This window comes from Nicotiana tomentosiformis, chromosome 9, assembly GCF_000390325.3.
Source record: "Nicotiana tomentosiformis chromosome 9, ASM39032v3, whole genome shotgun sequence".
NCBI classification, from domain to species: Eukaryota; Viridiplantae; Streptophyta; class Magnoliopsida; order Solanales; family Solanaceae; genus Nicotiana; species Nicotiana tomentosiformis.
Genome location: NC_090820.1, coordinates 98995457 through 99020603, shown reverse-complemented (window position 1 = coordinate 99020603; position 25147 = coordinate 98995457). Strand labels below are relative to the sequence as shown.

At 36.4% G+C, this 25147-nt stretch overlaps 3 protein-coding genes across 3 annotated transcripts; 1 reads left to right on the top strand and 2 right to left on the bottom strand.

The window, feature by feature from the left end:
* Nucleotides 1-611: 611 nt before the first annotated feature.
* Nucleotides 612-3921, bottom strand: LOC104092023 (iron-sulfur cluster assembly SufBD family protein ABCI8, chloroplastic). Its single transcript, XM_009597504.4, has 2 exons — nucleotides 2376-3921; nucleotides 612-1004 (listed from the first exon to the last, which is right to left on the bottom strand). Exons 1-2 carry the CDS (start codon nucleotides 3795-3797, stop codon nucleotides 786-788), a joined length of 1641 nt encoding a protein of 546 aa, XP_009595799.1. The 5' UTR covers nucleotides 3798-3921; the 3' UTR covers nucleotides 612-785.
* Nucleotides 3922-6765: 2844 nt separating this feature from the next.
* Nucleotides 6766-9929, top strand: LOC104092022 (uncharacterized). The gene is made up of 2 exons (XM_033655046.2): nucleotides 6766-6928; nucleotides 8182-9929. Exon 2 carries the CDS (start codon nucleotides 8236-8238, stop codon nucleotides 9634-9636), a length of 1401 nt encoding a protein of 466 aa, XP_033510937.1. The 5' UTR covers nucleotides 6766-6928; nucleotides 8182-8235; the 3' UTR covers nucleotides 9637-9929.
* A 664-nt stretch (nucleotides 9930-10593) lies between these two features.
* Nucleotides 10594-19433, bottom strand: LOC104092021 (polyadenylate-binding protein RBP45-like). Its single transcript, XM_009597500.4, has 7 exons — nucleotides 19040-19433; nucleotides 16630-17098; nucleotides 12275-12330; nucleotides 12069-12199; nucleotides 11889-11985; nucleotides 11112-11288; nucleotides 10594-10907 (listed from the first exon to the last, which is right to left on the bottom strand). The coding sequence occupies exons 1-7, from the start codon at nucleotides 19334-19336 to the stop codon at nucleotides 10905-10907; spliced, it is 1230 nt and encodes a 409-aa protein (XP_009595795.1). The 5' UTR covers nucleotides 19337-19433; the 3' UTR covers nucleotides 10594-10904.
* Nucleotides 19434-25147: the final 5714 nt, after the last annotated feature.

Here is a 25147-nt window from a genome sequence, read left to right as displayed (position 1 = left end):
ATCCGATCGACTACTTGTGTAAAGATAGCAAACCTGTCGAGCTAAGCAATGCATTTATCATCCATTTTGACTCCACTAAAGAGATTTCTAATTTTTGGATGGTTGCGATGATTAATATTGTAAGAATTATTATGTAGTGATAAATAATGAATAAATTGTTATGCAAAAATTACATAATTTAAAAGTATTTTTATCTTTAAATACTTTAATACTTGTATTGCTAATACAACATAACTTAATGGGGATATTATTTAATACCATCAACCAAATGTTGCATAAGATTATACAGATATTTTTTTAGAGCCATTCAAATGCTGCATAGATTATGCAATGACTAATCTCTATGCAAAATACATACTTATAACCAGATGCAAAGAAATCACCTAATGTTCTTGTCTTCGCTTGGATTTGAACCTGAAACGTCATGATTCTCGACCAATGTTATACTAACTGAAAGACATCTTTACAACGTGTAAACCAACTGAAAAATGCTAGTTAGCAATACTTTACACCTCAAAGTACTAATAATGCTAATTGCAAAAGCTTGATTTCTTCAGTCTCTAATATAATCAATTTGAAATCTAATCCCCAAAAGTGTTGAATTGCAAAGGTATCAGAAGATAAGGCATTGATGCATTATTTACAATGTGTATAATTGATGCAAAGCTTCTGTTATGACTAATATTACAACTTAACAGATGACATAATCATTAGCTACCAAGTCCAAAACTTTTTCACACTAGCAATCAGCTTTATTGTCAAATATAATCAGAAATATGGTATGCTTAACCAACAGATCCTTCAAGTTTCAAGCTCATTAGTTGATTCACCTCAGCTCCAAATTCATCAGGAAGTTCGTTGAAAACGTCCCTACAAAACCCTGAAATCATCGCAGCCATCGCTTTCTCGTAGTCAATTCCCCTCTGCTGGAAATAAAACAACTGATCTTCACCAATCTTTGACGTGGTCGCTTCGTGTTCGATGCGGGCAGTTGGGTTTTTGCTCTGTTCAAATGATGATAACATCAGTAGAAGCAATAGTGCAAAGCAGAATTTATGCTTACCTCATACTCAAAACTGAGAACAGAGAGAAGTGAAATTTCGGTTCAAAATTAGAGCAGGAAGTTACATTAGTTAACATTCAGAAGGATCTTCTCCAGAAATGCTTGATCTAGCTACATCTAACGTCAAGTTCTAAATGTACTAGCAATGATCATTGGCAATGTCTTTTGATCCATGCTTAAAGATCTCTAGACATATTACAACAACACATCTAATCATCGCCATGCACTTGAAATGAAGACACCAAGAAACACTCAAGCAGAATTGGCACTCTTTCTTCTACTCACATCGACTCCACAAGCAATCCAGCAAAAATAACTATGCAACCCAAGACTGATTAGGTATGAGAAACATTCTCCGAAAGCTAAGAGGAACAAACGACTCTATGCATCTTGCAAACATAAATAACATCCTCGGATAAGCCAATATACAACAACAACAACAACCCAGTGAATTCCCACAAGTGGGGTCTGGGGAAGGTGGTCTGTACACAGACCTTACTCCTACCCCGGAGAGACGGATAAGCCAGTACAGCTTGAGGAAATTAAATTCCAGGCATTATAAGTATAAATGAACTATCAAAAGCCTAATAAAACCTCGCTCCCAAGGGTGTGGACCAATGGTCAATGAAGTGGGTTGAGAACCATGAGGTTTCAGGTTCAAATCTCAGCGGAGGCAAAAAATACTATGTGATTTCTTCCCATCTGTTCAAGCCTTAGTAGACAGAGTTACCTGGTACATGTTGCTAGTGGGAGGTAGCAGGTAAGTCGTGGAATTAGTCTAGGTGTGAGCAAGCTGGCCCGGACACCACGGTTATAAAAAAAGCCTAATAAGACCTCGAGTCCAATCAGGAACTTCTAAGCTGCCTGCCTCAGCAGCTTGTGTAACTTCTTTTTACAGATTGTTTTTAAAAGAGGAAATAGCAATAGTCCCTCTGAACCATTTCTCCCCTTTTTTCTTCATCTTGTGGATGATTTCTAACTTCATAAGGAAGAATTTTCTTTCTCCTTTAATTCTAGATCTCGAAAGAAGAGGTCTTGGACGTTAGCTGGTGAAATAAAAAAACTGTTTATTCTATGAAAAAGGTCACATAAAAACTTAAATGCACCAGCATCATGCATAACAAACATCACCATAAAACAGCTAAAAGGATTACAGTGTGATTGAGTAATTTATAAGTAGCAACCCTAGCATGTTGTGGCAACAAAAACAAAAATGAAACAAGACTTATTGTTTTTGATAAGGAAAACAAGACTTATTGTTATCAAGCTAAGACAGAGATGACGAAATTAAAGTTCCCAAAGAACAAACTACCTGAATGTACGGGTAAGTGTTAGCAGCAGCAGTATCACCAATGAGCATTGAATCACACTGCGAGGAGTTCTTGGCATTTTCTGCATTGGACAACACCTGAACTAGTCCTCGATAACAGTTCCTAGAATGTCCTGCAGAAATACCCTTTGAAATTATCCTGCTCCTCGTATTCTTCCCTTTGTGTATCATCTTTGTCCCCGTATCCGCCTGCTGATAATTATTGGTCAATGCCACAGAATAGAATTCACCAACTGATTCATCACCTTCTAGCACAACACTCGGATACTTCCAAGTAATAGCTGACCCTGTCTCCACTTGCGTCCACGAAATCTTCGACCTAGCTCCAGCGCAAAGTCCCCTCTTTGTAACAAAATTATAAATACCTCCTTTACCTTCCTCATCTCCCGCATACCAATTCTGCACAGTGGAATACTTAATCTCCGCACCTTCATCACAATACAACTCCACCACAGCAGCATGTAACTGATTAGTATCATATGCAGGCGCGGTACACCCTTCTAAATACTCCACAAAACTTCCTTCCTCCGCAATTATAACAGTCCTCTCAAACTGTCCAGTTTCCATAGCATTTATTCTAAAATAAGTCGATATCTGCATCGGACACCTAGTGTGTTTGGGTATATACACAAAAGATCCATCACTAAACACAGCGGAATTAAGAGCCGCGTAAAAATTATCTTCAGGGGGCACAACTCTCCCCAAATACTTCTTAACTAAATCGGGATACTCCCTAATCGCCTCAGATATCGAACAAAAAATCACACCAGATTTCTCTAAAGTCTTCCTATGTGTAGTAGCAATAGAAACACTATCAAGAACAGCATCAACAGCGACATTAGCCAAACGATTCCTTTCGTTTAAAGGCACACCCAACTTATCAAAGTACTTAATAAGCTCAGGGTCAGCTTCATCTAGACTATTCAAAGTTGGTTTCTTTTTAGGTTCTGAATAATAAACAATATCTTGAAAATTAATTTCTGGGTACCTATTATCAGACCAATTAGGCTCTTTCATTTTAATAAATTTCTCATAAGATTTCAACCTGAACTCAAGCATCCAACTAGGCTCATTTTTTCTCAAAGATATCAACTTTACAGTTTCCTCAGAAAGCCCTTTTGGTAGTGCAAAAGATTCAATGTTTTCATTAAAACCCCATTTATAGTCTCTTTTCAAGAATTTCTGAAGTGGGTCAATTTCATTTGTTGAAAAGGAGGAGTCTTTACCTGGGGTTTCAAGAGTGGTGTTGGCCAATTCTGCAGCTTTGACCTTCAGATTTCTTGAATTAGGGTTTCTGGGGGTAGCTGATTTTTGAAAAAATTGACACCCTTTTGGTAATTTAGGTTGTTCAGTGATTTGTTGGGGAGATAAACAGGAGATTCCATTGGTAACAAGAGAAGCCATAATTACGGCCTTTGGAAGGTGTTGGAAGAGAGAAAGAAGCTTAGATTGAAGTATTGAACAAACAATCAAAAACTACAACTTTTAATTTTGTTATTTTTGGAATATTTTGCAGGTGAGTGTTGTTTTATTTATTTCTGTGGTGCTTATTTATAGAGGGTCTTGTGCTGACCACATGCCTTCTTTTTCGGCCATGAAATTTTTGGATTTTTCCTATAAAATATATCCACTTAGGTCAGTTAGGGGTTAGGACTAAATATAGAGTAGAGCTGCCAAATAATTGTATGGATAGTAAATTTTGCACAAATTTGGACTAGAGTGAAATTTATTGAAGTGCCAGTGAGTAACTTAAAGACTAATAGATTACTCTTTTGATTCATAATAAGTAATTTTTTAATTTTTTTTATTTTAGTTTAAAATAAGTATTTTTTTTACAAGAATAAATTAACTTTAATTTTCAAATTTATTTTTATTTACATGTCTCAAGTTAATAATATACAAATTTTAATTAAGGATAATTTAGTCAAAATATTTATTTATTTTCTAGGAGTTGTGTTTTATTAAGAGATATGCCAAAGGCAAAAATTCACTTATTGTGGACAGGAGAAGTATAATTTTGGGTTAAGTAAAATGACATATTTGTTGGCATTATTGCAATAAATCTATACATACATCTATATAAAGCAAGGACCATAAGTGCTGATGTGGCACTCTCATTTGCCAAGTTTTCTTTTTATCTATTTTCTTAGAATTTTGCCTTTTTCTTCTTAACCCTTTAAAAAAATGTTGAACAATCCTCTATTTTTTTTAAAAAACAATCATCTATTTTAAAAAGAATATGTCGAACAGTCATCTATGTTTAAAAGGTTAGTACACTCAATAAATAGCCGCCTCTCGTTTACGGCTTCTCATTTGTTTTTTCATCCCTCACATCACTATTTTCGATTTTTTCGTTGATATTGTACACGCCATATTCGTGAATTTGGGTAACATCCTCCGAATCGCCTAAAATTTTATGGGTCCATCAGAAACGACCTAATGAACACTAGTCATTACTTCACCATAATTTTTCCTTATTTTTTAGTATTTTAGGGCCATAAAACAGGAATTCATGGTATTTTAGGGCCATAAAACAGAAATTCAGGATGATTTCCAATATTTCGTTTTCTAGTGTCCGTCATTTTCATGAATTCGGGCAACGTACTCTAAATCACCTCAATTTTTGTGGGCCATAAGAAACGATTTAATGGAAATAGGAATCTCATTTTTCTGGAATCGCCAAATTTTTGTATCCAAATGTCTATGTCATCTTCGTGAATTTGGGCGACGGGCTCCGAATCGCTAAAACTTTTGTGGCTTCATCAGAAACGATCTAATGAACATAGTCATTGCTTCACCATGACTGTTTCTCATTTTTTGGTATTTTAGGGCCATAAAATAGGAATTCAGGACGATTTTTAATTTCCCGTATGTTAATGTCGACGTCATCTTTATGAATTCCAGGACGGGCTCCCAATCACTTAAAATTTTGTGGGCCCATTAGAAACGATCTAATGAACAAGAGGAATTTTCAGAAACCACTATAGTTTGTTTAGAGCTTAGTAACTATATAGTTTGTCTAATTATCATTCGTAGTTATTGTTTAATTGTTACTAACTTGTATAAATTATATTCAAACGCGCAATGAATACAACTTGTGTCCTCCAGATGCAGCCTGTGTCAACTGTATTCGTTCGTGCAATAAATACAACGTGTATCAACTGTATTCGTTCTTGCAATTGTATTCATTCGTGTGACGAATACAAGGCGAAATACAAGGACGATACAACATGCATCGACCGTATTTATTCGCAATACAAATACAACTAAGATGAAATACATAAATACAAAAAATAAAATATTTTTGTTGAGAGTCGAACCCAAGACCTACGCTGACTAAGCGGACGCTCTAACGAACTAAGCTATGAGAGCTTGTTGCTCTCTTGTTTTAGTGCAAAATAATTAATCTCTTATTTTATAGATTTGCTATAAAATTCAAATATAGCTACGAATGGTAAATTTGCTGAAAGTATAGCTACGAATGGTAAATACAGTGTAAATATTTGATGTATCGCATAATTTTCCCAATGAACAATAGTCATTGCTTTGCCATGACCGTTCTTCATGTTTTTGGCGTTTTAGGGCCACAAAACAGGAATTCAAGATGATTTCTTATTTTTCATGTTCTAATGTCCGCGCCATCTTCGTGAATTCGGACGACGATCTCTAAATTGCCTAAAATTTTGTGGGCCCATCAGAAATGACCTAATTGACAATGGCCACCGCTTCACCATGATTGTTCCTCGTTTTTTGGCGTTTTAGGCCCATAAAACAGGAATTCAGGACGATTTTCAATTTTATCTGTGCTAATGTCCACATCATCTTCATGAATTCGGGTGACGGGCTCCAAATCACCTAAAAGTTTGTGGGGCCATCCGAAACGACCTAATGAACAATAGGCATGACTTCGCCACGAGTGTTTCTAATTTTTTAACGTTTTAGGGTCATAAAATAGGAATTTATATAACATTCCCTATGATGATATTACCAATAATGATACTACTAATAAAATGATAGAATAATACAAGAAAGAAGTTACAGCCAAGCCCCTCCTTTAATCTTCAGAATTGTTCAACCTGTAGCACCTTGACTTCTTCTACAACTATCTTCAGAAAAAGTAGTTACCTAAAAACATAAGGTTTAATTTTAGGTCATTCAATTTTTATATTAATGCACCAAAATCGTTAAAATACTTTTGTAACCAAACAGTTACTCAATTTTACCTAAGTACAATAGAAAATATCGTCATTGTTTTGCCCTACTGAACTCTTGTGGTTATTAGTCAAGATTATATGACTTTATCGTTACAAAAAATAGTCCGCGACTTTCCCGAAACTTAGATAAAATTTTGAGTAATTTTTTTGTTAAAAAATATATTTTAACAACTTTAGTACATAAAATAAAAGTTGAGTTATCATAAATGAAATTACCCTTAAAAAAACCAGGGAGAAAATAGATTCATTTAGGAAAACAAGATCTTTTCGATCTGCAGTTGAAGTTTGATCAGTATCAATTCTTGTGGAGCATAGAAGCAGGTAATTTCTTAATTTAATATTTCTCATACATGCACGTGAAAAACACGTCAGATCTGCTGCAATTGTCTATGTGCACATGATTTTTTTCTTCTGTTTTTTCTCATATCAACATCTTATATTGATTCTTTTTTTATATCTTCTGTTTCAAGATCTAAGAAATTATTGTCTAGAAATTGATACCTATGGCGTGTTGATAAGTAGGAAATTAATATGCTAATGATGATTATGAAAATGTAGAAGAAATTGTTTAACAACGATAGAAGACTAAGGACCAACACCTTTTGGATTTTCGGATGGATGCTCTAATGACTTCGAGCATAAGTGGATCTAGGATTTAAACATCATTATCAGTTCGAGTTCCGGGTTCTATGATATCACATTTGATTTAATGGGTTCACAATCTATTATTTATATTTATTTAGTAAATTTCTAACATATATAGAATTTGAGTCAAATTTATTGGATTTGGAACCTCATCCAGGCATAAAATCATTTTAAAAAAGTCCAAAATAGTCCCTTAAGTTTGAGACTTCACTCAAATAGTTTCTAAAGTATAGGATAAAGTATTGATAGTCCTCCGAGTTTTTAAAATGGCGTACATTATGTTTAAGTTAACCTAATGAAATACATTAAAGGTCACCCTAGTGCACGAAGCATTACGCTTTCAGGCAAAACGGGGAAAGGGCCACCCCTAATGGAATACATTATGGAGTATATATCAAATCAAAAGGAAAAGGACAAATCATCTTCTAAGTTTGAGACTTCACTTCAAATGATTCCTAAATAGATCATTCTTTTAAGTAAAGCACCACAGTATTTTGAGAGACAATTTTGGACCTTTTTAGTCTGCAAAAGTACGAAATTTATAGGTTTGCTTTTCTTAATGTACATCTAAACAAGAGCAAATTAATGGAACTTGTACTTAGAAAGAGATAATTTAGTTAGTTTGAAATTTTAAAATGTTTAGGAAGCAATAAACAAAGGATTGAAATCTAATTTCCTATAGGTATTTTGTCACAGTTTTGTCTAAATCTTTTATCCTAGTCCATGTGTTTGTGACACTAGTAAAGGGCAGCCTGGTGCACTAAGCTACCGCTATGCGCGGGGTCCGGGAAAGAGCCGGACCACAAGGGTCTATTGTACGCAGCCTTGCACTGCATTTCTACAAGAGGTTGTTTCCACGGCTCAAACCCGTGATCTCCTGGTCAACATGGCAGCAACTTTACAAATATTTTTCCTTCTATCACATGCAGTGTGAAGTACCTGAAAACAAGACTAAGGTTAGGATTTGCAGCAAGTTACACATAATGAATGATCATAATAAACAAGATCACCTCACTGCTCCAACAATTCTTCCAGTAAAGCGAAGGCGTGGTCGTCCTCGAAAAGATGGAGGTCTTGCTAAAAGAGTAATGCTGCAAACTCCAAGAACACCAGCAACTGAAAACAGTAACAAAATTCAACAACATGCTGAAATGAGCCAAAAAGATAGCACTAGTGAAAACATGCTGGGGCAAATAGTTTCTGGTGTTATTGATGGTTGTTTTGATGCAGGCTATTTCCTTTCTATAAAAATTGGTAACAGTGCCAACACATTCCGCGGATTAGTCTTTGTGCCGGGGCGATTTTCTCCCATTACAGCAGCAAATGACATTGCCCCACAAGTTAAAATGTATCATAGAAGTCAAGGTATAAACCTTCAAAATCAAGACATTGGTATTGATAAGCCTAATCATCTTAAGAAGCAGTTGAATGTGTATATAGGACAAGATTTACCTTCTGAGCCAATGCCAAATGCTACATTAGTACCTACTAATCAACATGCTAATCCAGATCAAACACTCAAAACTCAATCCCAATCTATACCTATATTGGAAAACCTTAGAATGGTTGAACAGGATGAGGTAATGCAAGTATTTGAAGTCGTGAATCAATCAGAAAGTCCCGAGTTAAATGCAGAACAAGGTAAATTTGTAGTTTCAGAATCCATATTGGAACCAAAAGCTAGTGAGGAAACTAGCAAAGAGTGTGAAAATCAACTAATGGACTCAATAATTCAGCCTGGTACTCTGGTTTATACTAATCTCAACAGCTCAAACGAATCGATTCAACATAATAATGTTGTCGATAAGTCTCAAGAAATGGATTTAGATCATCAACAGCAGGTTGAATCTGAAGTGGAGAAGAACAAGTCCAATCTTGGAATTTCACTTCAGCCAAAAGAGTTGGTTCAGTGTGAACTAAAGAAACTCCACTTCATTTCTCAAGAACTTCCTATAGTTAATCCAGAGATTCAGTCAAAAGAGTTGTCACAAACTGGACAAGGAAATCAAGATTTTCAACCCCACCAAAATCCTCCATTTACTGAACTTAACTCTGTTGCCCAAGAATCACTAGCAGCAGAAAGTAAAGTCCATTCAAGTAATCCAATCCACAATGAACTGAAAAGTTCATCTTTTGAACTACACTATGTTGATGACATGCCTCAAGCTGTTGAATCTGTACAAAGGAAACCAAATCCTGATCGCGACCAAGTTCTGGTTACTGATGACAATCAAGTTCTGCCTCAAGAATCAATCAGTGAATCGACGGACTTTATGATGGAAAAGCAAAGTGTTACAAATATCAAGGAACTACAACAAAGTACTCATATTGGAACTGAAGTTAAGGCTACAGGAAATCAAGAATCATCGCATGAAAGGAACTGATTCTAGTGATGAAGTTGTGTTAGTTTCACAATGCGCACCACAGCCAGAAGATGCAGACACGGAAAAATCTGATTATGCAGCAAATCCTGAAACTCAAACTAATAGCCATCCTTGAAAACTGAGTATAAGAATAGGAAAACAGTTTATATGGGACTCTGCAAGCGCGCATGTAATGTTCCAATATTTTTTTTTGCAATTATTGTTAACTATCTTACTTTATTTGTTAGTATTATCTTTTTTCGTTCAATCGATTTATATTATATACCAAAAAGACAGGTAACCGGAACCGAAGTTCAAAGTTGCTCAAACCGACAAAATATTTACTCTATTTCATTGTATAAATGCGACATATGGACATTCAAAGCTACGCGGCATCCAAAAGCTCCAAATCCTGTATCCGTCTCTGCTTCAGACATATGCAGCAGAAGTGCATGCAAAAATGCTTGAACTTTAGTCATAATTGTCTAAAGTTTATTTAAGCATGTGACTTTCCAACTTCAAACAATAATTTCGAACGTAAGTTTTGCTCCTTCAATCATGTATGTCTGAAATTGTGTCTAAAATGTAAATGCTGTCCGATTTTTATATCTATAGGAAAAAAACACCATCTTAAATAAACATGTTCAGAACGCTTGGCGTCACTCCCAACTATTTGCTGCTTTACAAATGATAATTCAGTAGACCAACTTCTTCCGTTTTTAACAAATTACAACTCTTAAAGAACCGTTCTGAAAAAATGTTAAATATGTGCAGTACCATCTAAAGTTGTTTGGTTGTTTTGATTTAATTAAAACAACCATGCAACAGCACATGAAAAAGTTGTTAAATTTGAGAAAATAATGAGTTTGCCTTTAATTATGAGACAATTATGCCAATGCCACTGGCATCTTCCCCATCAGAACGGTCAAACAAAAGCCATTACTTAAAAACATGAATTAAAAGATGAATCACAGCAGATTATAATAAACGTTTAGCCCATGACCAGCCAATACCATAGAAGTATAATCTTGGCCAAAAAGAACAAATATCCAAGCACCAAAATTGTACACAAGAAATATTAGAGATAACAAACCAAAAAGATGAAAGAAGAAAAAAATTAAACTAATGAAAAATAAGTGACGGTTGAACACAACCATAAACACTATCTTCAAGGACTAGCCTACAGTAGCAATCTTATAATATATATCTTATGCAAACTTCGCATGCTTCCCTTTTCTATGCCGTTGCACGTGGTAGGAAGCTATCAGCAACTCGTTTTAATCAGCAGATCACTGCATAGCCACATTAGAATAGAAACAAGTATTAAAAACATGTATCTGTAGTGAATGAACTACCGCTGTAACAGACGGCACAGGGGGGGTGAGGGCACAAAATGTAATGGATATAATTGGTCAATTGTAAAATTCATTCCTCAAGTCTATGTTAGACCAAGTTAAACTTGTAACTAATAAGTTGCTGAAAGGGTTTGGGAAAACCTGTTGTTGCTGCTGTTGTGGAGGGTAATTTCCATACCCAGCATAGCCTGCATAATAGAGATTTGGATCCTGAGCAGGTTGAGCATAACCATAGGCGGCGGCGGCATCATATCCAGCTGTATACCCATAATAACCACCACCATTCCACTGGTTTGGGTCAGCCTGAGGCTGCACAACCTGAAGATGAAAAATCAAGCATTTCAGGTTTGTAGACTAAGCTAGCGTTTGGCCATAGATTCCCAAATTTGTTTTGAAAAATTTGATTTGGGTGAAGTTTGGTTTGAAGATGAAAATTTGTTTGGACATCAGTTTTAAAAATATATTTCCCAAATTTATTTTGGAAAAATATGAAACATGACTTATACCCACAAGTTCTAAAAACTATCACAAATACCCAACAGTACCATTATTAATAACATTCATTATATTATCGCAAATCATAGTCTTGAACATAAATAAATTTGGTACAAAATTATCATTTTTATAATGAACTACATGATACACTATCAGATGACCGAGAATACGAAGCAACATTGTTTACAAAATAATAAATGGTGGGATCTTTTATAAAATACAAAAGTTTGGGGTAATTTTTAAAAAATCTAAGCTGGTTTTGGGATTTGGGATTTGAAATTTTGCCAAAATATAAGCAAAATCCATGGCCAAACACGTGTTTGCCAAATAAAACCCAAATTTATTTTGGCAAAATCTATGGCCAAACGGGTCCTAAGATTAGAGTCAGAAACCAAAAATTAACATTTAGGCACTATTAGTAACCTGCTTGTTGGAAGGACTACGACCCCATGAAAGGCGGATACTTTGTCCACCCAGCTGGGTTCCATTCAGTACTCGTAGAGCTTCCTCAGCACAACTTCTGCCATTACAACAAAGGTTTCCCATGTTAGTTACAATTGCAGTTAAATAAATATACAAACTTCAGAAGGCACATTAGTTTACCTGTCAGCAAATTGAACAAAACCACAACGTTTGCCTACTGGTATTTTCACATGAAGCAGCTGTCCATAATGTCCAAAAACCTGCCTTAGATGGTCATCCGTTACATCGGAATCCAAATTCCCGACAAATATCTGCAATCAATGTCAACCTAATATAAGCAGAAGTCAATAGAAAATTCTAGTACGTCCATAAATAAATGTACTGACAGTTGTATTAGTAGGGTCATCCTCGTTTTGAGTTCCATTGGTACTTTGATAAGAAGCTGCAAATGAAAAAGGCATCGGTGAGGGTAAAAGCGGATCAACTCTTTTTATCATTTAAAAGGAATACTCCTAGAGTTTACCAAGAAAACGGAAAGAAATGGAAAAGAAAACTACAAGCATGTGTACAGTAAACCATTAAGAGCAGGCAAAAAATCATACAGACTAGATCATTTTGTGCGAGGTATTACAAACAAGTTTAAGGTTTCAAGATGAGCAGGACTAAACAGAGTACTTGGAATGCAAGTTCAGCGACGTGACCCATGATGCGGACGTGGAAGTGAAGTTGGATTCACAAGTCATTCCTAAGAAGGGGAGTTTCAAGTACCTAGGATCTATTATCCAAGGTAATGATGAGATTGACAAGAATGTCACACATCATATTGGAGTGGGATGGATGAAATTGAGACTCGCTTTCGGGGTTTTGTGTGATAAGAAGGTGCCACCAAGACTTAAGGGTAAGTTTTATAGAGCGGTGGTTAGACCTACTATGTTATATAGGGCGGAGAGATGACCTGTTAAGAACACCTATATCCAAAAGATAAAAGTAGCAGAAATGAGGATGCTGAGATGGATGTGTAAGCATACCATGTTAGATAAGATAAGGAATATGGATATTTGAAAAAAGGTGGGAGTGGCACCCGTAAAGGACGAGATGAATGAAGGCATGTGAAGAGGCAGTGCATAGATGCCCCAGTGAGGAGGAGGTGAGAGGTTGGCAATGGGGGGCTGAGGAGAGGTAGAGGTAGGCCCAAGAAGTATTGGGGAGAGGTGATTAGGCATGACATAGCGCTACTTCAGCTTACTGAGGACATGACCCTTGATAGGAAGGTATGGAGGTTGAGAATTAGGGTAGAAGGGTAGTGGTTAAGCGGGCGTGTTTGATTTACACGCCAGTATCATTAGTGTTAGCCTTGTATTTTCATTTTTTCACATCCGCATATTTCTTTTACTATATGTCGTTTCTTTCGCTTCGGTTATTATATCACCTTTCCTTACTATGGTTACTACTTGTTGTTTCTGCGTAAGTTGCTCCGACACGACAGTTTAGGTGCCGCACCCGTGTCGACACGAAACTAGTATGGGTGTGGGTATGGGACCCGTACCGGATCTGGGCAAACAATTTTGGGTACTTTGACCACGACAGACGAAAAAATTCGAGACAAGATACAATTTGATTTCCGAAATAAGAACCAAAACTAGGGTAATTTAAAGAAAATAACATATTTTATCTAGGAAATCAATCATTTAATTATCTACAACTTGAGAATAAAAAAGAAATCCACACTTTACAAACAATACGTAAGTATTTCACAAAAATTTTATAATTTAGAGATATTTTATATTTGTATTTTTTGAATTATTATTAGCCGAATTCACGTACCTGTATCCGTACTAGGATCCGTATCCCTGAATCGTAGGATTTACATCTTGAAGGATCCGACCTCTGGATCCGCAACCGTGTCGGATACCCGCACCCGTGTCTGAACAACTTAGGTTTCTGCTTCCTTTTTAGTTTTTTCCTCTTGAGCCGGAGGTTTATCGAAAACAACCTCTCTACCTTCGCAAGGTAGGGGTAAGGTCTGCGTACACTTTACCCTCCCCAGACCCCACTTCATGGAATTCCACTAGATTTGGTGTTGTTGGCATCTAAAAGAGCACTATAAGAGATAAGAGAAGACCCGATGAGCCACTATTTTTATTGTGATGGAGGTGCCAGAGCCAGCTTACGCACACCTCGATTATTTCACTGGATACTTACTAACTCCCACCAGCAAAGGTACCCCATAACTCTATTTACCTTGAGTTGTTATTGTCCTTTGATAATGCATAAAGGCGGATTATCGAAGGTAATATTATTTAATAAATCATATGGGTCTAACGGAACCCCCAAGAAAAAAGCACCTGATATGAAAATTCAAGCATACATAGAAACTTTCTTTCATTGGAACCCCAACGTAAGTTGTCCAGACTCGAGTGTGGGTGTCCAATACGGGTGTGGATAGATTTGGAGGTCAGATCCTTCATGTTCTAAATTTTAAGATTCAGGGGTGTGGATCCAGGTACGGATATGGGTGAGGGGTTTTAGCCAAAAAAAAATCAAATATCTAAAAACATAATTATAAAAATGTGTCTAAATTATGAAACATTATGTGAAAAACTTACAAAGTTTTCCGAGTAGGAGAAAATATTGATCAAGAGAGAATCCGAGAAGGAAATAAAAGGAAATGACTAACATATAAATTTTTATCTGCCCTATATTCCATTTTCATCAATTTCACTATAGTTTTTGTTTTGATTTCAGAAATCATTGTAATCTATCTTGAATTCCTCGGAGTTACTTATCTTTTGGTATGTGTACTACAGTCAGCTAGTTTGGGTATGACGGGGCCCTGTTCCGTCAAGTATTTTTTCAGTTCAACACTCCTAAAGGCATGTAGATATGCACATGTGCAGTTAGTATGTTTTTATATGTCAGCTTGTGTTAGCCTTGTCAGCTTTCCATATTGTACAGTTCTTATCAGCTATGCTTATGCTTGTTCAGTTTATCCGTTTATATTCATGATTAATAGATTATCAGCAAGTTTATGATGATAGACACTTAGTGTCGGTTATCCGTCGCGGCCCTAGGCTAGGTCGTGACATACATGCCGTCAATTTTGGTTAATGTACCCAAAATTGGTTGGCCAGATCCGATACGGGTCCCACACTCACGTCGTATCGACACGGTGTGATACTGAAAGTGAAGAGTCCGAGCAACTTAGGCCCCAATAGTGTGCATACTCTGTACTCCATAGTAAACATATTTAGCGGTATTAAGTGGTCGGCAAGCAATACAAAATCAATATTCATATTTCTTATTAGATTCAAAATACCAAAAAAGTGAAGAAAAATATCGAAAATACAAAACAGTGAAAGAGCAGTTAATCAATAATAATACTTTTCAACAGGATTTGAGCTCATGACATGAGCCTAGCACATATCATGTTTGTTACTATTTTACCATTTAATCAAAGTTCTTGGGGCTTATCAAACCATTACTTCAAATTATCTCAGTATCACTAATATAAATATGCAAATCAGATTAATATTTTTTGACAAAGAACAGTTCATTAACATTATAAACTCGTACCCATCAAACACCATCATATAAATTGGGACAATTGAGAGATAATGTGGGAGAGACTCCTTCAGCCTTAATATCCCTTAACAATTTATAACTCTCCACAAACTCTTAACAATCAGGGAAAATAATAAAAAGAAAAAATTTAACATATTAGTGGTAAAACTAACTATACAAACTTCAGAAAAAACAAAGAAACAGAAAGAATTTTGGACTAGAATCTGAAAATCAAATATAAAACTACATACAGCCACATGTGGAATATACACAGCCACAAGCAGAAAGAACCATGTTAAGTATGGTGTACCAAAAGGGACATGTTATGGCTGCATTAGCAGATGATAGTGAGTGGGAACTCCCACCCCTCTGTTGCCGATATTTTGAACAAGAGGTCAGGAGGTACAACAACAAATAATTTTGATAAGTATTGTAAATGAAAAAGATTTAAGAGACGGATGGATTTTGATAAGTATTGTAAGTGAAAAAGATTCAAGAGATGGATGGATGCAGGACTAGGTAACTTTATTTAGGAAGTGAGACTGCGAGGAAAGCTTAGAGAAAAACTGAAGATTAAAAGGTCATTCGTGGCAGGCTAACAAGATATGAAGTATAAAATGGCTGATAAGTATAGATAAAATAATCTGATAGAAAGCATAATGGAAAGGGGAAAGAAACTGGAAAAAAAAATTAATGCCACGAGGATCCGACGTAAAGGAAATTTAACCACATTTAAATGAACTGACCTACACAACACCACGTCCTAAAGGTACTCATTTCGGCTGAAACAAGCTCCAGGCTCCGAAATGACAGAGCCTTCCGTTTACCCTGCTTCGAGACAACCGGAGGTTTATGAGATTTAATATTTTAAGGGGTGTCTTTAAGTAATGGTAAGGAAATTATGCTGTAAGCTGGTGCTAATCTTCAAGGAATGAAAGCAAACATAACAATACTTTTTAACCAAGTCAGGCCAAAACAACAAGCACTTGCACCCAGACTAAACCAATATCATCCTCGAGCCATCAAAATTCAACTGTCAAAGCACATAATGATCAAATTTACAAGAACAAGATTCAAAACCTAGGAATGCACAAGTAATCAACTGCAAGCTCGATGCAGTTCTTAACAGCTCTAAAAGATATCCATGTAGACCAGTACAAGTAACGGGATTGGAACATACCTTGCACCTGACCAGCTACACTATTCTTGTTAGCTGCAGGACCTATCCGCATTGGCCTAGTGGAGCAGAACTTCCCATTCATCTCAGTCATAGCACGCAATTGCTCACTTTCATCCCCGAATTTAACAAACCCATAACCCTTTGTGCGCCCAGTAACCCTATCAGTCACAACCTTGGCACCCTTGACTGAGGGGTAGCTGGCCCTGAAGGTCTCCTGAAGCATATAATCAGTAACATCAGCTGCCAAGTCTCCAACAAAAATCGAGTATTCAGGACCAGTATCTGAACGTTTTTCACCCGAACCAGGAGATGCCCAGTTGAGCCTAAAGGGTTGCTCAATATTAGGCATCAAGGTGCCATTATATGCTTGTAGGTTCTTTTCTGCAGCCGCGTGACTAATAAACTCAATAAATCCATAACCCTCTGATTGTCCAGTTTGCTTGTTGCGGATAACTTTAACAGAGACCACCTGCATAAAAAACAATTAAAACATTCATACAATCACCAGAAAACTGAAAGAAAAAAAAGGGAACGCATATTCAAATGGCAGAAATACTATAATCCATACATCATGCGCAGCAAAAGGCAAGAATAATTAAAAGGGAAAGCAAGAAGGTTTTGCCATATGTCTACATGAATGTAACTGAAAGATACAATTGCACAATCATTAAGCAAGCACAACTTCGCACTTTTCATAGCCGAAAAGGCAGATGAAGCAAAAGTCAAGGAAACTTTACAATGTACAATTACAAGAAGCATCCACTAATCAGCCCTGATTTGCAAAGTATGGCCAGTGTTGTCAAAGGCACGCTTAAGCCCTGAAGCTAGGCGCAAAACATGTTGAACGCTTCGCCCTGCTTAGCGGGCGCTTCAGTGTCGTCATCAAGACTCTAAGGCATACTTTTCCTTGTCAATGAGCATAGTTTTGAAGAGGCGACACAAAAAAAAAATTGACATTTCTCTTTATCATGGTTTTTTTCAATTTCTTTGTCCATATATTAGTTATTTATGCTTATAATTGTTAGTCTTGGAATCCACATACATATTTGTATTTTCCTTCATTTACGCCTTTCTTCATTAAAACCCACACTTTATTTGCGCTTAAAGCCCCAAAGGACCTTAGAGCTTTTTTTGCAATTTTCGCCTTTGATAACATTGAGCATGGAATTCCAATACCAAACCATATGTGTAGTTGTCAAATTGTAACAGTAAATTCAAATTTAAAAGAAAACAATAGAATAGTTTATGGAGTGTTAGCTCCCTTTTCATAGCCACCCGCACATACTGCTGACGTTCACTGAAATGCTCAACTATGTAAGAAACAAATTCTAAGTTTCAGAACAATTGCCTAACATCTTGCAAGCTCCCTAAAACCTATGGACTGACTTTCTTGCAAAATTGAGATCACAGCCAATGGCCTATAGACTTTAGTGTGTATGTGCTCAAGCCAGAACCATGTTTCAGCCATAGCACTCAAAGTAGATTGAATATCTTATCTGAGCACTGATTTAATTGAGACCAAAGTCTACAGACCCCACAATACACAAGGTATGTTTTATACTACCAAACCCCAAGCATTTTCTTCAATTATACCTTTCTACAAGCTAATTTTATTATCAAAGCAGTTATATTGAGGCACTACCCAGAGAAGTTAATTTGTCTCTGGCACACATAAGGAGAACTATACATCTTTCACCTTAAATATAATACAACTCAATGCATATAAACTACACTTAAGTGTAACACGTTCAAATTAAGATTTAAAACAGTGGGTACAAAATACATCTAAGCATATGAAAGCAAAAGCAACTATATATATACATATAAACACAGATATCCATATACACACACACACACTCACACACTAATTCTCGATAACAAAAAATAGGGAGAATGACCAAATTTGCCCCTGTACTATCCAATATTGAGAAACTTTGCCCTCCCATACAGGTTTGGTCATATTACCCTGCTGTTACGAAAAGTCTCTTTTTTGCCCTTGACCCCTTACGAAGCTCCAACCTGAGGGTAATTTTAAACCATAATAAAAAGTTGAGCCATAAATTTGGACCTTTTTACTTGAAGAATTTGCTAACATCACGGGTATGAATGGACCAAAAGTGTGATGGAGGAAAAAATTGAACTATTTCAAAAATTTAAGGGCAAAATTGGACCTTTCCCTAAAAAGTATCCAGTCTTTCCACTATAACACTTCCTACTTCTTAACGCAAATTCTCAGCAGCCACAAATAAACATATCTAGATATCAGCATCCACAGATTTCCTGTCACTTATTTTCTAGTAATATAACGTGGAAATTCTTTTCTTCAAACAAAGAACTTGAACGTAACACAAACATTCGTGAAAGAACAATGACTATGTATTGCGCCGAAATTTCGGTAGATATGCCAAACCTCTCCAGTATGAGCGAAGCAGTTATGGATGTACTGTTCATCCATCCAAAACTGTAGATCTCCGATCCACAGGCTCCGAAGTTCATCAGCACTGGTCGGTTGAGCCGCCGCGTTGTACTGAGTTTGTTGTGGTTGTTGTTGTTGCTGGTAATAATAGCCAGATTGCTGCGGCGGAACCTGGTACGACGTCGGCTGCTGCTGCTGTGCCATCCACTGTTGTGGTGGCTGCTGTTGTTGGTACTGTTGTGGCGGAGCCGCCGCCATTGGTTGTGGAATCATGGAATTTGCTGGTTGCATATTGTTCAAACCCTAGATGGATGGTGAGAGAGGAGGCGGAGGGGGACAGAAGTACGTATTATGTAGTGGTAGTGCGATGCCACAAAAAGGATACAATTTGCCCCCGTGGCTTTTATTACTATTTTTTGGAGATCATGAGTTTTTACCACTTTTTCCTTTTTTTGGTTTGTTCCAAAAAAATATAAGTAATATTTTTTGTTTTAAAAATAATTAAAAAATAAATTCTGTTTCTATATATAGTGAAATAATTTACATATTTGTTTTAGAACACAAATTTCAAAATTATTATTTCTTGTTTCACTATAGTTAATTTTTACTCTGATTTTTTTACGCGATTAATTAAGGTCAAACCTTGAGATAACTTGAATTTGTAATTCTATTACTATATAAGATAAATCAGTAGGAGAAATAGAGAAGAGAAGCAGAGAATGAGCATTAGCCACTTTGTAGTGAAAAAAAAAAATTTAGGGTCAATATCTCGACGTGTAAACTATTGAACAACTTTGAGTGTACCTTTGATTTTCACATCCTTTAGTACCACTCTGAAAATTCATGGGACGATATTGGCAAGTCTTACTGTTTCATTAGTAACCTGCAACTCATTTTGAGTATCAAGTATCAACAAAACAAAAACACAAGTTCAAGTGAAAACATGAACAACTGAAGAAAAAAAACATAAACATAAACAAATTCTTTTCTTCAAATGAAACTAATTGAAGTGCTCTAGTTTTTACTAGATAGCTATCCCGTTTTAGGTAACTTTATCTCTAAGGTATTTTTCTAAGTTCGTAGTGCTTGGATATAAAATAATAGAGTTACTTTTGTCACACATAGATTGAAGCAACCGCATCTAGCAAAGAGGGTGACTCCCGATAAGGTTCTAATGGGTTCGAGATTTATATATAGCAATCGAGAATTTTTTTAGATTTGTGTATGGATAGAATCTGAGATTTACATTTAATGGTGCCGGGACGTGCGGTAATTCTGTTTGACTATAAATTCTACATTTCAGCATAAGAAAGGAAAAAGAAACAATTTTAAATTCACATAAGGTCCTTAAGAGTGAGTGCTACGGTTGTGATATTTTATGGATGTGCTTAAGAAGAATACAATTGTTTATGGGCCTTAGGGCGGTGTGATTTTATGTCAGAAAGTCTTGTAATGAGCTTTGGGTAAGAATCGTAGTGTTCTGACAAGGAGAAGCGTCAACTTGAGGGTCAGAAGAAACTCGGAGAAAAACAAAATAGGACAACTTGGTAGTAGGCTAGACCAGTATGGTAATGGTATGCTCGGTTCTTTTGGGTAATTATGATGGGGTGAGACTCTACATATGTTTGGGTGACCTGCGTGGCTTGGCAAAGATAGGGAGATTCAATTATAATAGCTCGGTTATGTACAAATGAATTTTGAAGAGTCTTGATGGTTTATATCATGGTTCGAACCAAATATTTTTCTACCGGTGTGGGGGACATGTTGTGTATTGTGATTTCCTCCTGGAATGAAGCAAGAGAAGGTTTCTAACTAATCGGGTATGTAATTTGTTGGTGACTCAGAGTTGATAATGAAATTCTCGTGCTTTTCACATGATCGTGCATGAAAGATGTGTTAGTTATTCGAATGCTAGAATTGGGATCAGTTATGATGATTCATGTGTCCTATGAATTTGGAGACTATGAGTTCTCAGAAGCATATTGTTTCAGGGTTGTGGCCTGGTTGAGGTGAGTATTTTATTTAAACTCAGTGGAGCACTAGTTGCGTTAATTATTTGTGATACCTATGCGCTATGAGTGCGCATATATGTATGGTTTGAGCCCATATGTGTGCGTCGAACAAGTATTCGTACTCAGAAGAATTCCTAGGCTATGATATACTTAGAGTTGACTATTAAGCGTAAAGTTATAATGTTTCTCATATTCGTACCTTTATCGAGAACTATTTGGACTGCATTTGAGGTTACAAAGAGACTAATTCCCTGAATAAATTAGGTAGTTACTATTTCTGCATTAACTTGTCGATTTGAGTGGTGGTAGCACACTTTGCACCTGCCTATTCTATGGCGTGATATTTATACCAGTCTAGGAGTATGAGAATCTTAATTCATTTATCATATACATGTGTACTTGTTTGATTTCCCTTGTATGATATGCTTGGATTGGGGGCATGTGGCAATGCCATGCGGATTATATTATTAGCACGTGAGTTGTCCGTGTGGATCCATATACTGATATTATTGGCACGTGAGTTTTTCGTGTGGGTCCAGATATTGATACTATAGCACGTGAGTTGTCCGTACGGGTCTAGATATTAATATTATAGCACGTGAAGTTGTCCGCGCGAGTGATGTTAATGCGAGCTCTAGAAGAGCTGGTTACTGTTATTAAATTTGTGTGTCTTGGTTCTACTATATATAATGAGTTATATCATTGCAGATGTGGTGGTACTTTTTGAACTCGCAATATAGTTCTCTTCTTTGAGACATTTTTTATTTTTGGGTACACGGGTTGCGCAGTTGTGGCTTGAGTTATATTGGTATGGCATGTTTGTGGGATGGTTGTATTTAAAAATATAAGGTCATTGGGCCTAGAATGTGTGCTATCGGATTTGATTACGGTATATTTGGGATGATGACATCGAAAGTCGGCTTAGAAAGTGATTATGGTTCCGGTTGGGGCGAGAGAGCTCTATGACTTGTTGATCTAATAATTAGTTATGAGATTTCGCGTGTTTTTTTAAATATCAGCAGTGTACGAAGGTTTTGGAACGAGGTTTAGCTTGATATGGGGCTTAATACTATTACTGGGTTAGTTTGGAGTAGTTACTGTGATCCAAAATGGTGTTGCGAGCATGCGAAAGTATGTTACATGATTATATATGGGGTTATGGTTATGGCTTGATATAGCTTGTTTAGACTCATACAGTGTGTAGATGTGAGATTCGGGTCTTGAAAAGAGATTCTGACTGTTGGAAATTGAATTCCAAGGTTTATAGGCTAAGGTTGAAGTAATGATCTTCAATTACGTGGTATTGCCAGACCTATATGGAATAGGGTGGCGTGGGATCACCGTCGGGTACGTGTGTGGTAAGATAGAATAGTGATTTCATGGCTTGGAAACAACCCTTGGCACATTCGAGGACGAACGTATGTTTAAGTAGGGGAGAATATAATGACCCGGCCGATCGTTTTGAGTATTACAACCTCCTTCCCCCATTTAATGCTCATTTTATACTTTACAATTATTATATGACTTGTCGGGGTAATTGGTTCGGGCCCGGTAAGGTTTTGAAATGAATTGAGACACTTAGTCTCCAAATATGGAAGCTTAAGCTGAAATGGTTGACCAGAAGTTAACTTATGTGTAAAAAGCCTCGAAATAAAGTTTTGATGATTCCAATAGCTCTGTATAGTAATTTCGGACTTAGGAGTATGTCCGGATATTTATTTTGAGGTTCATAGCTAAATTAGGCTTGAAAAATAGGAAATTTTAAGTTTGAAAATTTGACCGGGGAGTTGACTTTTTGATATAGAGGTCAGAATCCGATTCTGGAAATTAGAATAGGCCCGTTTTATCATTTATGACAAATTTGAGGCCAATCAAACTTGATTTGATAGGTTTCGGTGTTGAATGTAGAAGTTAAAATTTTTTAGTTTCATTAGTCTTGAATTGGGGTATGATTCATGATTTTAGCGTTGTTTGATGTGATTTGAGGTTTTGAATAAGTTTGTATCGTTTTTAAGACTTGTTGGTATGATTGAATGGGGCCCCGAGGGGCTCGGGTGTGTTTTGGATCACTGGTTGAGAAACTAGTTAAGTTAAGGATTTAGAGTTTGACCATGGTCAATATCGGGTCAAGATGACCTCTTTTCAGTGTTTTGAATGCGCGAGCAGGTTCATAGCGTGTTTTATGATTGAAACGCATATATGATTTGTGTCCGGGAGGCTACGAATGAGTTTTGGGTGCTAAAACGAAAATTCTTTCGTTGCTGATTTTCTGGTGTAAAATAATTATGAAAATGTCATTTTTATCCCTTAAATTTTCAGATTTCATTTAAATCTTCAAAACATCATATCTCCCTCATTTTAAGGCCAAATCGGGTGATTCAAAAGCCTAACTTGACTGAAATTTTACAAGGAATCCATTGGAGGCATCAAAAGAGAATTTCATAATTGTTGGCACACGAAACGAGGCAGAATAATATAATTATGTAATGATCCAAAGGTACATTTTTAGTTCTAGAGATCGAAATTCAATTTCGAGACTTCTGAGAGTTTGATTATGAATTATAAGAATAATCTGGAAAGTTTGGTCTAATTTCATCAAGTCGCTATTGGGTTTTTAACGCAAAATATGAGTTAATTGTTTAACAAGCGAAATTGGCATCACATTGAGCAAATGAGCTCCGAATTTTGTTTTGATTGAAGGACTAGGTTCGTATTATTATTTGTGACTCATAGGAACAATAATCGTCGAATTCTGAATTTGTATGATGGAGTTAGAGCCTTTTAATGAAAATAAATATTGCTGGTGCAACTGGTTCTGGTGCGCACCTTTAGCGACTAGATTTGGCACTTGTGGCGACGGTAATTGGGCTTTTAGTGACCAGAATAGTGTTTTTATTGAGCAGTTTTGTTTTTTTAGCTCTTTTCAACATTTTTGGACGAAAGAACACGGCTTGGGGCGGTTTTTGAGAGAGAAATCACGGGAAATCTTGAGGTAAGTTACCTGTGATCATTTCTACTCCACAATATTGAATTATCGTCGAATAATCCGACTAGATTACATGATTTTGAGGTGTAAATCGAGGATTTGGACCAAGGGATTTGAAAATAAGATTTGAGGATTTGGAGGTTAAGTTGATGTCGGAATTTGGTAAAATTGGTATGGTTAGACTCGTGATTGAATGGGATTTCAGATTTTGTATGTTTTTTCGGGTTCCAAGACGTAGGCTGCACGAGCGATTTTTGAGTTAAATTTCGGATTTTGTTGGAAAATTAGTATTTTCTTATGTAATTAATTCTAATAATTTGCATTGACTGAATCAAATTAATTGTGGCTAGATATGAGTCTTTCGGATACCAATTCACGAGGTAAGGGCATTGCGGAGTAAGAAATTATACGGTTTGAGGTAAGTAACACTTCTAAACTTAGTTCTGAGGGTATGAATCCCCGAATTTGGTATTATATAAATTGTTTGGAGGTGACGCACACGATCGGTGAGACGTGCACCATAGAAGTTGTGATTTGAATAAATACTGTGAAGTTGTAAAATTTAAGATTCATGTTATTATATGCATATTCTCCACGTGTTAAAAATTTAGCAGAGACTAGTATTAAAGATCACGTTTAGGCTACGTGCCGATATTTTGGGACCCATAGGGTCATGTTGCTATTGAATTAATTATTTTAAAATGTACATTTCATACTCAGTCATGCTCATCCATTATGAGGATATTTATGGGATCGGGGCTGCCCGCCTGCAGCAGGTCATATCGGCTTTATATATATTATTATTATTATTATGGGATCGGGTTGCACGCCGCATCAATATACAGGATGGAATATCCCTGGGCTGGATTGGCCATAAACAGTACCGAGTGACCGAATGATTAGTGACCAGTAGTACATGAGGTCTTTCCACTGATATGTCACATTCCTCATATCATGTAGAATTGATCTATTTTACTAGTATTGAGTTTAATTGTTGAACTTGAAAGCATGCTTATATTTCTGTACCATTATTTATGTACTGGACTGTACCAACGGAGCTCGTCACTACTTTAAGCCCAGAGGTTAGTGTTGTTATTTATTGAG